The sequence below is a fragment of the Nuphar pumila genome, chromosome 8, assembly GCF_984573655.1.
Source record: "Nuphar pumila chromosome 8, dmNupPumi1.hap1.1, whole genome shotgun sequence".
Taxonomy (NCBI): Eukaryota; Viridiplantae; Streptophyta; class Magnoliopsida; order Nymphaeales; family Nymphaeaceae; genus Nuphar; species Nuphar pumila.
The window spans coordinates 121723979-121737180 of NC_143256.1; the positions used below are offsets into that span (position 1 = coordinate 121723979).

Below are 13202 nucleotides of genomic sequence, written 5' to 3' on the forward strand. Positions count from 1 at the left end.
TGGATCAGACCTTATATATTTGATCTTAGGGAGACTGTCAAACCAAAGGAAAGTCCAAAATCTGTAATTGTTTCTTCTCTAATGATCAAGTTTTTCATTAATCAAGACTTTACATATGAAATTTTTATCATTCATCTAGTGAACATGTTTTGGATTAGGAATTTTTGACGTTTACATGCATTTTTTAAAATGCTGAAAATCAAAGGCCCACAATACTTTGTATTGTAAAGTTCTAAATGAATTGTGAGCTGTCAATTTTTCACATGCTTTATGTCATAAAGTCTTTGTGTAAAGCATATTTCTAAATAAATAAATTACAAAGAACAAATATATGAAACAAGTATTGGGGAAGGAAAGCCGTTTGATCACCGTTGGCTGTAGATTTTGAACCTTTCTTTGGTTGGACGATCCCGTTCGAGTTCTTTATAATTTATTTAGTAAAAAATATGAATTACACAAAGATTTTATGACATCTAAATATGTTTTTCCAAACATGAAAAATTGACAACTCAAAATGCATTTAAAATTTTATAATACAAAATATTATCAGCCATCAAATTTTTTTTTAAAGGAAAGCTGGGGTTAGGTGGAACCCCACCACTTATTATTCAACCACAGCACTGGGGTTTTGAACCTGCAACATCCACCACATGGAGACACTGACAGCTCCTACCAGCCATCAAATTTTAGCACTTTAAAAACACATCTAAATATTAAAAAATTATATTTTAAAGTATATTACTTGCTAAATAAATAATAAAAGTCCAATAATAAAGTCTCATCAATTAAAAACTCAATTGTAAGAGAAGAAATGTCACCCATGTGTGGATTTTAAGACCTTCCTTTGGTTGGAGGGTTTTCCTTCCACACACACACACACACACACACACACACACACACACACACATATATATATATATATAAGGAAATGAAAACCTACTTAAATGAAACCTACTATTGAATTTTCATGAATTTTTGGTGCTTTTTCAAAATTCCGCCCACATATGCTTGTTTTTATAAGAATCACTTATTGGAATATTTGATTTCGATGCATGGATAGGTTTTTATAAAGTTTCAAAAATCAACAGCTTACAATTTTCATAAAATTTTGAAGCTTCAAATACCATTTTTTTCATCCAAAATGCATGATCCAAGTATCAATTTCTAGTCAATCAATAGTGTTGAACACATCTATGGGGTCAGAATTTCAAAAAATGCATCAAAAATCTACTATCATGTTTCATTTAGTAGGTTTTGCATTTTGTAGGTTTTCATTTTCCTATATATATATATATATAAACTTCATCTTAAAAATCACCCTTTTTGTTGGGGGTGTGGGGAATAATCCTTGCTCCTTCAAAGCTGGAGTACTTATAAACACCACTGAGACCTCAAAAGGATTCTTGCTTTTTTTTTAAGGGAAGCCTACAAACATGTTTGACACTAGGAAACTATAAATACCCATATATCTCACTAAATTATCGAATTCGAAGAGAAAAAAACAACACATATCTATCTATAAGCGGATATCACGAGCACAAAGAGATGAGGGAAGAATGAAAACAAAAAGAAAGACAATTCCTCACGTGAGTACAACATTGAATTTGCTACAGAATATTTCTAGTGAAGATTGCAACATATTGGCTACAAATTAATAATTTACATGATCAATTGAATAAATATTAAACACCAAAACAACTCTCTCTCTCTCTCTCTCTCTCTCTCTCTCTCTCTCTCTCTCTCTCTCTCTCTCTCTCTCTCTCCTGCTTATATGAGAGGGAAGATAATATACTCGGTGTAGAAGAGATTCCATATGAACCGGTAGAACTTTGATATTGCTTCCTGCAGAATACGAATAGGATATACATTAGTCTGGAGACACCCACACTACTTGTCAACAAACAAAAGAATTCACTCAATAACCAAGAATGTGAATAACTCCAAATGAGTAAATAGGTTGATGAACCAAGCCAAGGATGACAGAAATGGGAAGGGCTTTAGTGACAGTTTTTTTTAAATTCAGACTAGAGATGATCTCCAAGACTAACCAAACTCTTCATCCACATAAAAACTAAAAACATATATGAGAGGAATTTTTAAGTTCATGTGACATTGGAAGAGAAACGACTATGAGATGTTTAATACGTGAATTATAAAGTTTTTTTAGAATTCAAGGTGGTGAAAGTTATTATACAATATAATTACATCCAAAATTAGATAACTAAAATCTTAAGCCATATAGAGAATTGGAATGTATTTATTATAACACTAAGGAAATTTAAAAGAAATTTCTCATCTTTCTGATTATGTGTCAATGATTATAAAATTGGTCTATTACATGCACAGAGATAAAATCAAGAAACTCGTATAAACACCTACACCATATTAACCAGCAAGTAGCCAATAACAAATAAATTTAGCATTAAAATTTGTAATAGTAAGCATGTGGCATGTAAAGGTAAACACATTCTTCTACTTATAATGGAAATAACATTTCAAAACTTTTGAGAAAACCTTGGCTCAATTATTTAATAAGTCTTTGAATATTACAAACATGAATATTCCTCTGTTTCCTCTGTGTCTTAACTAAATTATGAAATTTCCAGTTAAATCACAATCCTTTAATTATTTAGTGTATTTCCCTTTGAAAAATTGCTGCAATTCCCATGTTCAAAAGTCATGATTCTTATGTTCTTGGAAGCATATCAAAAGTATTCAGCTTCCAGCTTTTGGAAGCTACTTTAAGAAAAGCAAACTTCAATAGTATGTAGGAGTTTCCAGTGACCATGACTCAACCCTTAAAAGTTTCTGCTTTCCTTTCCGCCACCTGAAATTTAGTTTTTCCTTCGTATCACTGCTTGGAAGCTCTTATCAGAAGGGATGACCAAAATCTGCCTCCTGGCCAAGTCAGCTCATTTTCCAAAGTCAGTCCATTGTTAAGGGAGGAAAATGACGCATGATTACATAGTTATTTCAAACAAAAAGGGGTCCAACAAATATCTGGTGCCATATGTGAGGGTATGGCAGAATTTATCCCAAAAATCTTGAATCTGTGTTTTGCTGATTCCCTGAATACTTCAGCATTGCAATTATATGAACATCATAAAATTGACTTGATTCTCTATGCAGAATACACCGAAATTGTGCTTTTTCTAAAAATACTAAAATCAAGAGGAATGTGAGAAGTTGTAAACCCATTTTTCTCTCCATCTTTCTCACAAATTCAATATTATTTGGAGCGTTGTTCCAACCAAGGTGCAGCCACGTGGGTCTAAATATAGCCAATAGTGATCCATAACTGAGTCCAAATCAGGATACAGACCAGCAATTGTGTGACGCTTAGCCACATAGTTCTAGATTTTCTCTTTCAAGAAGAAAGAATTAATCGGTTACAAACTCGTGATGTCAAAAACTGGAAATACCTTGATGAGGTCCATGAGGGATAACTAGTGTGGCCAAACGCATCTAATAGGAGATGAATGAAAGGTTTTTAAAAGCAACCAGATTTTCATGTTTATCTCTTGTTTGATCATCCTTTTCAATTGACCTGTTTAAAACCCAAAAAAGTGCCCCCATAATAAATATAGTAAAAGCTACTTAATAAAAGGTTGGAGGACTCTTGTGGCCATCATAAAGAAAATTGTGGCACTTACAGGAAAATAATGTGGATGAGCATTCCACTTCTTTCTTAGTTCTGCATCTGTATCTCTTCTAGTTCCGCCTTTTGTTAAAAGTATGTATGTGTGTGTGCATGCATGTGTAATGTGTATGCATTTCCTAAACTCATTTAGAATATTCTCAAAGCAGTGTTGGTAAGCTAAATATAATAAGCACTACAATTAGATGCAATTGTTTAAAATGTGAATTATTTATAGCAGATTCTGTAAGATTGATTTACTGTTTCCTATTCCTTGAACAATCAAAACTCTATAAAAGGAAGGCTACGTAGTTGGTTACTTAGTCACTACAAATTATCATCACTGGTTAAAATTTTGGCATGTTCATAAACTTCTTCAAAAGCCATTGGAATGTATGGGAGCCAAAAAATAGTTATACAACAAAATGTTGATATATTTGAACTGAATATTAGTGTTTACCTTGGTATAGTTTGACTTTTCCAGTACCGACGACTGCCAAAGAAAAGAGTGAAAAAGAGATCATTAACATAACTAGTATACAAAAGCTAAAATACAGCATACTAATGCATTCATTCCACCCTAAACAGATCCCTGCAATCAACATACGGATATTACATCGATTCACATATTCTAAACGTACGTCTTCATGATACATGTTGCTATAAACCAATGGACATGTTGCAATGCATGCATAGCTATGCAACATGGACTCTTCTAACAGGGCAGCGCACCCGCACCCGCACCCATGCGGGTGCTACACTTGGGCACGGCTTCCTTAGTGTCAGGTGAAGTCAACCATACTGAGGTCCATTTCTGTCCAAAAGTAGATTCAGTTAACCCTAACAAAGTCCAGTTTTATTTATATTATATATATAAATACATAAATGCACACACATACATGTAGTGTTAACTTAAAACTGTTAAAAATTATATATATATATATGTACCCTCCCCGCACCCAAAGTTTTTTTAAAGTGCTGTATCGCCACATCCACACCCGTACCCGCATCCGCACCTATGTGACATAGATGCATAGGCATGTTCATGGATATCTATTGAAAGACATTCAGTAAACAAAGGGCCTAATTATGAACATGGTATTTGCAGTTCTTTTGTAGAGGAAATCTGCATAATGAACCTGCTATTCATGGACACACATCTTTGTAATATAAGGCATACAAAGGGAGCTGTGACGAATATAGCAACTTGTAGATAGGCATTTGAGAACTGAATAGGTACAGAGAGTGACCAATATAAAATTATCTAGAAATAGATGACGTTTAACTGAACAAGTGTATCTTAAGGCTCTATTTGGGAGCTAGCTGTTGAAGGGCATCTGGAGTTGGAGAAGTGGATGTCATCCAATTATGGAATTGATAAATATCACTCAGCATGGTGAACATTTTCGGGTGAATAAATAAAAAAATTAAATCCCCTACTCCTTGGTGAATCCTACAAATGCCTTCCCAAAACCATTCACCCTAGAAAGTGTTTTTGAGAGCAGGATAAACTTATATAAAGTTCTTGATAATTAAGCATTAGGGCAGGCCAAAATAAATAATGATCCTACAGTTTTAGGAGATACTGGAGAAAACAAGTCTCTACCTAACATAGTCAGTGTGTGCAATAATAGAAGAATAAAGTGAAAATTATTTGGGAATTGACCAAAAATAATAATGCATACTTGAAGGAAAAACAAGAATTCATCATAGTTAAACAGATAAAAAATCCTTCACCTGAAAAGTCAAAGTTGATGCCAAGACCGCATGTGCTATTATCATTAAATTCCGTTTGAAAGCCTACAAAACATGTAATCTTTTGATCAGAAATGTGTCCTGGAAAAGCAGTGACTATGAGAATATCTAATAGTCAAGCAAACATTGTGGTTCTCCCAAATGTGTGATATCAGGTGCACAAAAAAGATGACAGATATTTGGAAAAGAAAAATCTAAACTTCTATATGCGGCTTCAGAAAATCATTGAACCTTTTTCTCCAACATGACTGTTTACAGAAAATCATTGAACCTTTTTCTCCAACATGACTGTTTGCTCATGCACTCACTTTGCGTTTCAAAGTATTAAATGGTGAATATGCACATCATTTGAGCAGTCAATAAACATGATAGAGCATGGAATCAAGTAAAGTTAACCATAAAAAAGGAGCTATCTTCAGCTCAACCAGATTTCAATATAAACAAAGGGAATAATGCACCAAAGATCAGTTATGAAAATTTCAGGAAGAATTTTTATTAGAGAGGATCCAGTAAAAAAATTCCAGCTCACCAAAGGAAAATAAGTTGCTGCAAGTATAGCTCCAACATAGTTTGCCAGCAAAAGGCCTGATCCAAGAAATGAAATATTTCTAACGCCAAGTTTGGTTGCTAAAGTTGATATCTGGAACCTGAAAGACATGATTTTCATGACAAGTGAGAAAATAAACGATTATTATTTCTATAATATCTTCCAGAAGATAGAAGACTACATCACTGGTGTACCCAACAAAGAATAGAAGCCTTCAATCAAGAATAGAGCAACTGACTAAAAAAAGTTTACACACACGCATAGAAGAAAAGCAGAATCTGATATTGGATGACAAAGAACAATGTGCTCTGTGTTGACAAGAACTAACAGAAAGTAATTAAAGTGTGATCTAAACTCAGATGACAACATCTGCACCAGGATAATGGGTTTCATTGTCCAATGAAAACTTGGTACCAAGGGAAGTTGATAATCGTTTTGCAAATTAGTAAGCACTACAATAATATCAAATCAAAGGACGAGTCACTAGATATGCTATGTACATTCAATTATAGACTGGAACAAAAGGTGCATAGAATTCTCTCAAACTAGCATAACTGATGAATGATGATGTCTTACTTGCGGTCTCCCTCCACATCTGAAAGATCTTTAGTTATGGCAATGACCAATGCGAACACTGTCACAAAGATTGTGATAAAAAGAACAGCTGCGCTGCAAGAAGAGATTGTATGGTCAAGCCAACTTGCAATCAAGCTACTATACTGAATTGGGCCAAATGCAAGCTCTTCGTGAAAAATCTGTATGCCATAGTTTTTGGGCAAATAGTTTACCTCCATTGAAACTTCAGACCTAAGGCTGCTCTAGTGGCATAATACACGCCAAAATTTAGAAGAAAACCACGAACCTAAAACATTAATTTCAAATGGGAATAATAAGTTCAAAGGGAAAAGGTTCTGACTCACACAATTCCATATTCATTATCAAAAGTGTTGAGCATATGCTGCTGGAGGAATTAAAGAACTCTTTAATCAAGTCTAAGCAAAATGAACTAAAACAGCAGATGATGGCTTAAAATTTGAAGATAAAGAGTAGAAGAATCTTAAAATCTCATACCATGCTTTAAAATCAACATCATAAAATCCAAGGCATTATTCACTTCAGAAGATATTCATGTGAACATCATTTACAGGACAGATTCTACAAAATACCCATTATACATACAAATGTGAATATACATGCATTTATGTTTGTCTGTTTGCATGTACATATGTATGTGTGTATTTGAAATGCCCACCGTCTGCATGGACTCTGAGATTGCCAATTTAACCCAAAAAAAAGAGTAAGACTGACATTTGATTTCAACAAGTAAAAATATATCCTTTGTATAAGGATTATTAGAACAGATAAACTTGTTCAACCTCCAAGCATATAATATCAATTATTATGTTTAAGAAATATAAAATTAGATTCCATAAGTTGTTGCATATCCTTGTATGTCCCATTTGCTTATTGTTTTTGTGATGGAATATTCTAGAACTTGTGGCATCCATAAAACAAGTTTTATGCAGATGTTCCATATGCCCTATCAGATCAATTTAACCATGGATCTATGTATCTTTTAGGTTTAAGATTCATACTGTGAAAACCGAACAAATGATGGTCTGCATGAAGGTAAGGCATATTAGAAGAAAAAAGGCATTTGAACTGCATGAAATCATATATGTGCAGTTCATTTTTGCTTTTTGCAATAGAGAGATAAAGGAGTGTATCTAAGATTAATTTACATTAGTGGAATGAGTTATGTATAATATTTCTCGAATTCCTAAGAGCTTATAAAGGAATTATTGTGTATTTCCCATATTGATTCTGTAAAGAGTTCAACCCAACCTGACCTGTACAGTATTTAGTCCAGTCAATTTTGGGTTGAATGCCCTTGGTTAGCCAAATCAAAGTTAACTACATACAAAGACTAATACCTCTGTTATACCGTGTGAACATACTGATTCTGTAAGAAGTTCAACCCAACCCTGAGTTGCAGAAGTTATTGGTGTAGTCATCTGGGTTAGAATTGAATGCATGAGGTTAATCAAATTAAAGTTAACTAGACAATGTAAACAAAGACTAGTACTTCTGACACAAGTCCGTTGTTCAGCATGCAGAAAGTCAAGATTCTGCAGAGAACCAATACATGCAACCACTAGCAGCAAGCTACAATCGAAACAAAACTCTCTCGTGTGTACACTAATGAAGAATGATGGTCAAACCAGTAGTTTTAACTGTATTTATGCATCCTTAACTTCCGTTCATTCCTAACCCACTTTCTAAACCAATTGCATGAGAGGCTATCTGAATAATTTATTCGCTGTTGGGACAAATGTTTCATTCTAATCATTGATGCACCAAGCAATTGCTTTCACCAAAAAATCAAAAATTCCCTTCCTACTCAGAGCAAGTATTTCAACCCAAGCTCTCAACAATGCACAACCATGTGCTAATCTTTCAACTACCTGCAACTTTGATTTAATTCATCAAACCAACTCTAATTCAGTATCCAGGTCAAGTTACATTTATTCAAAATAGTAAAATCTGTTACAATATTAAATCATTAAGATGCAAATCAGAAATTGGCACAAGACCTGGTGAGAAAATCAACCATCTATCTTAGTATCATGTTAAGAAGAAACTTAATCTGAAGGGTTGCCCATATTCATTGTCACCATGACTACAAAGGTCTGAGTGCTACATTCTGTTGGATTCAAAGCATATCTTGAAGCAACAAAATGCACAATGTCCAAAATTATGGATATATCTATACCATTTATTTAGAAGAGTTTTTTCTCAAAATGTTAATAGCAAGGAAAAGACTCAACATGCCACTAAATTCACGCAATTGGTGGACAGATTAAAAATCTATCAATTTGGATATGCATTACAGAAAGACAACCTCCATGTTTGTCCTTAAAGAACATGATTAGGGTAGATTGCAACTTACTGTAGCAATTATAAGAAATGCAGCAACTGGGAATCTCTTCAATCTAAAAGGAGGAACAGAGTAAATGGTACCCAGAAAGAGACCAAGACTGTACAAAGCTGTGATGAATGTTCCAAAGTTTGATGAGACTATTGTAAGACCAGCTATCCCAAAACCTAAGACTAGAAGCCACGCTGACTGAACTGAAAGATCCCCAGCAGCTATAGGTAAATAAGGTTTGTTTACCCTACAAAACCAGGGAACAATCAGATGGAAAATAAATATTAGTTCAGAGTTTTATGGACACAAAAAAGGGAAACAAGAAGAAATTCAACTAAGAATAAAAAGGTGCATTTCAAAATGTATCTGGATGCAATATTCATCATGAAGAATCATACTGGTTTTGACATACAGGTCATGAGCGAGAGTGCACGGGTGTGCTTGAAGGTGCATGTATCAAACATTCCAAAGGGGCTACAGAATATTAATGCAAAAAGGGTTTTCATTCAGAGTACTAAAACATTTTAGAAGTAGAATGTTTAACACATAAACAATATCTGACAAACAGAGTATGTCAATACAATGAGTAACAAATACTTGCATATTTTTAATGCATTAACCCAAAATTCTGACAATAATACAAGAGACAGTAACATGATGTTCTTAGTATCTCACATACTTATCAATTCCGATGTCATATATTTGATTGATTCCCACTATATAGCCATTCCCACAGATAAGTGCAAATAGCCCAGAAACAGCTTTCAACAAAAGTGACCAGTTTATCAGTTCTGGGTTCTCAATCAAGGCTCTGGCCACCAAAGCTCTGGAAATAAGTGGTAAAGATGAAAGATCAACAATCCATTTAAATACAAATATAATCAAGACTCCAGTTGATAAGGCAGGAAATCAGTCAATACCCCAACCAAAACCATATTAAAATGGAACACCCTTTAGGTTAAACTTACACAGATCCTAAGGCTGTCCCACGAATTGTATGAGGTCTCAGAAATCTCCAACACGCATCACTGAATTGTGAAATTTTTTTTATTAATGGATTCGAACCAGCCGCTCCAATTTTAGTACATGCCTGTCAAGTGCATTAAATTCACCTTATGACAAGACAAAAATAACTAAATTAAAACAAACATGAGTCTTAGATGCTATTGTTCTTGGAATATTTATGACAAGATAGATTAAAATACACTCTTTGCATATAAGTGCTCCATGTGTCTGATGACAGCATTAAATCTATGGATAATGGGGAAAAAAAGTAAAAGATAACTGATACTATTAATACACCTGCATCAAATATAGGCAATATACGCATTGAATTTATCAAAACACTGGAAAGACACTTTTCAGTTTCTGTACTTTAATAGCATTGAACACTTTGATTCTCCTTAAAGGGAAGTGATCCTAACAATGGCTGATAAGATAGGTGGTGGACTATGTCACATATGTGCAGGTGCGGATGCGGCGATGCGGTACTTTAAAAAAACTTGGGTGCGGGAGTGCGGGGAGGGTATATATATATAAACAGTTTTAAGTTAACACTATATGTATGTGTGTGCATTTATGTATTTATATATAATATAGATAAAACTGGACTTGGTTAGTGTTAACTTAATCTGCTTTTGGACAGAAACAGACATCAGTGTGGTTGACTTCACCTGACACAAAGGAAGTCGTGTCCAAGTGTTGCACCCGCATGGGTGCGGTGCGATGCGGGTGTGGTACCCTGTTAGAAGAGTCCGTGTTACATAGGTGGTGGAACATATACAGACCCATCAAATGAGAAGGCAAGAGAAAAACACTATCAAGTAATAGAATAGGCCATTAGACAATTCTACAGGGAAAAAAAGACTTCTCAACCCATGGGTGACAAACACGGGTGACTAAAACTGAAGCACTTGATCAATGTAACAGCTTCCACTGCATTTGACTCAATGTCACTTATGCATGTCATCGTTTTAGACAGATGTTCTGCTAGTATAAAGAATAAGTAATTGACCAATACTATTTCTAGTGCATCTAGTTCGATGCTAGCAAGCGAGTTGGGAAGGAATCTGATGCAGTGAACAGGAGGATCTCTCCTGAACCCTGCACGAATTGATACCCTAAGGCAACTAAGAAACTATGGACTTAAGAAAAGTAAGAAAATTGAAGGAAAATAACTAAAAATCATCAATAATTCATTCAGCAAACTCCTCTCTCCACTTTACAATGAATATATATAGAAAACCCAGAGAGACCCTAGAAACCCTAATCCTATGATGGATCTGAGATAGATCCAAAACTTAACCCAAAATCCAACATTCACTTAAATAATTACAAAAAACTCAAATAACCAAAATGGATCCAAATGGACCCTATAGACCCGGTGGTGTCTCGGTCTTGCTCCTTCATCAGAATCCCTGGAATTCCTAATGGGTAAGATTCAGCATTTGGGATCATCAAGCGTCATTTAGCTTCAAGAAAAAATCCATGGAACTATAACGGTACCGTACACTGTTTTTGTTCATATCACATGCTACACACAACAATGTTGATAATTTTGAAGAAATTCCTGTCCTAGAAGCTGATGAGAGCTTTCCACCACAACCTGTCTCTACTTAGCCACCACGATCTCTAATGCATTCTATGCTTAGATGCTCCCGTTTGGATAGACCATTCACCCCTTCCTCTTGACGCTGACAGTGGATAAACTTGAATTGGCACCAATTAAATTGGATTATTCAAATCACATGATTCAATCCACCATTATGTATAACTTTTATCATAGAAAAAAATGGGTTACACACAACAAAGTTCAACAGGTATTTCGGTTGGCACAAATTTCAGTACGAACAGGGCCTTGATAAATTGCAAAACAAGTGCATCACAAGTAGCAGATGCCGAAAATTGCAGCTGTATAATGATAGTAAGCCATGTGACTATGTACAAAGAAGCATAGATGGGTTATTCTCTTTTATTCTCTTAGCTTTTCGGCCTTTTTTTTGTTGGAAGCCTGCCAGAAATTTCATTCCGTTAGTCTCCGAACTCCATTTTGGTTATCTTCTTCCGGTAACACTTTTGATCTTTCTCTTATAGCTGATTCCCCAAAAGCAGCATTCGAAGATAAACTACTACATTCATATAAAAACGGATTCAGAGGGTACCAAGCGACAGATTCCTACATTCTGACGGAGCACGTGAGGCCTGAAATCGCTTAGCAGCGAGAAAAAAACAATGAAACGAAAGCAGAAAGAAGAAATACCCGGACGGAGAAGGACCGTCGATTGGCCGGGCCGGACGGCGAGGTGCACCTGCGCCCTCCCCCAACCTTCTCCACTGGAATGACTGTTACGGGCCTCACAAAGAGAGCGTGAGCAGCGGGATTCGACGAGTGGGTACGCGTCGAAATCCCAAATCGAGGGGTTGAAAGCGCCGTGCTCCTCCTGATCGTGTCATGTTTTGCAGAGAAGCGAGGGAATGAGAGTGAGGTGGAGCTCGGCAGATGTGCGAGTACAGCATGGTCCATGACGGTTGAAGGAAGATGGTGATGACCAACAAAACCCAAAGAGAGAGAGCGAGAGAGTAGGAATAGACACGAGAAGAGGAGGAGGTGCTTTTATGTCTCTCCTTATCTGAGGCTTGCGACGATCATACGAAGTGTATTTTCTACCAATTTATGTGAGAGGGTAAAATGTAGGTTTATATTTGGTATTAACGAGGGTTATGGAACTATTGATCTGGAGATCAGAGTTTTTTTATGTAGAAATATGATTTTTAAGTCATAAAATTTTGGCACATTACGGGCCATTTTTTTTAAGCTCCTTAAAAAACATGCTTGACTGTCACACTCACATGAATAAAAACTTATTTTCTACTAAATAAATCTTATATATCACATCTATAGGATTAAGTTTACCAAAAAATTTATTTGAATTGATAAATGAAGCTGATTTCGAGTCAATAGTTTTATACCTTCCTTAGCACCAAGTATTAACTCATAAAATGTTACAAACATTTGTAGGAACAAACACTTCTTAAATCAGCATGGTGCAGGCTGTTTTGATCCAAGGGTACCTCATAAATGGATTCTGCATGGCCAAAATCTCAGAGATCAGCTTTTGAATCATGTTTTTTTGGACAAAAATACCATTTTATGATTTAAGAAAAGTATGTACATTGTAGGCCATTGATTTTTGAAGCATTATAAGAATCTGCAAACTTGTCATATTCAGACAATTTAGAAGCCAATCCCCACTAAAAAACATGTATATCACAACTTTAAAATTAATTTCATGGAAAACAACAAAAAAAAGGCATTTGTATCCATAAACACTGTA

General features: G+C 35.1%; 1 protein-coding gene across 1 annotated transcript; it reads right to left on the reverse strand.

Moving 5' to 3' along the window:
• Nucleotides 1–1560: 1560 nt before the first annotated feature.
• On the reverse strand, nt 1561–12512 carry LOC149830479 (homogentisate solanesyltransferase, chloroplastic-like). Its single transcript, XM_090016541.1, has 10 exons — nt 12128–12512; nt 9837–9958; nt 9548–9694; nt 8890–9115; nt 6728–6801; nt 6516–6608; nt 5922–6039; nt 5375–5437; nt 4098–4130; nt 1561–1842 (listed from the first exon to the last, which is right to left on the reverse strand). Exons 1-10 carry the CDS (start codon nt 12389–12391, stop codon nt 1768–1770), a joined length of 1215 nt encoding a protein of 404 aa, XP_089872667.1. The 5' UTR covers nt 12392–12512; the 3' UTR covers nt 1561–1767.
• Between the last annotated feature and the right edge of the window lie 690 nt (nt 12513–13202).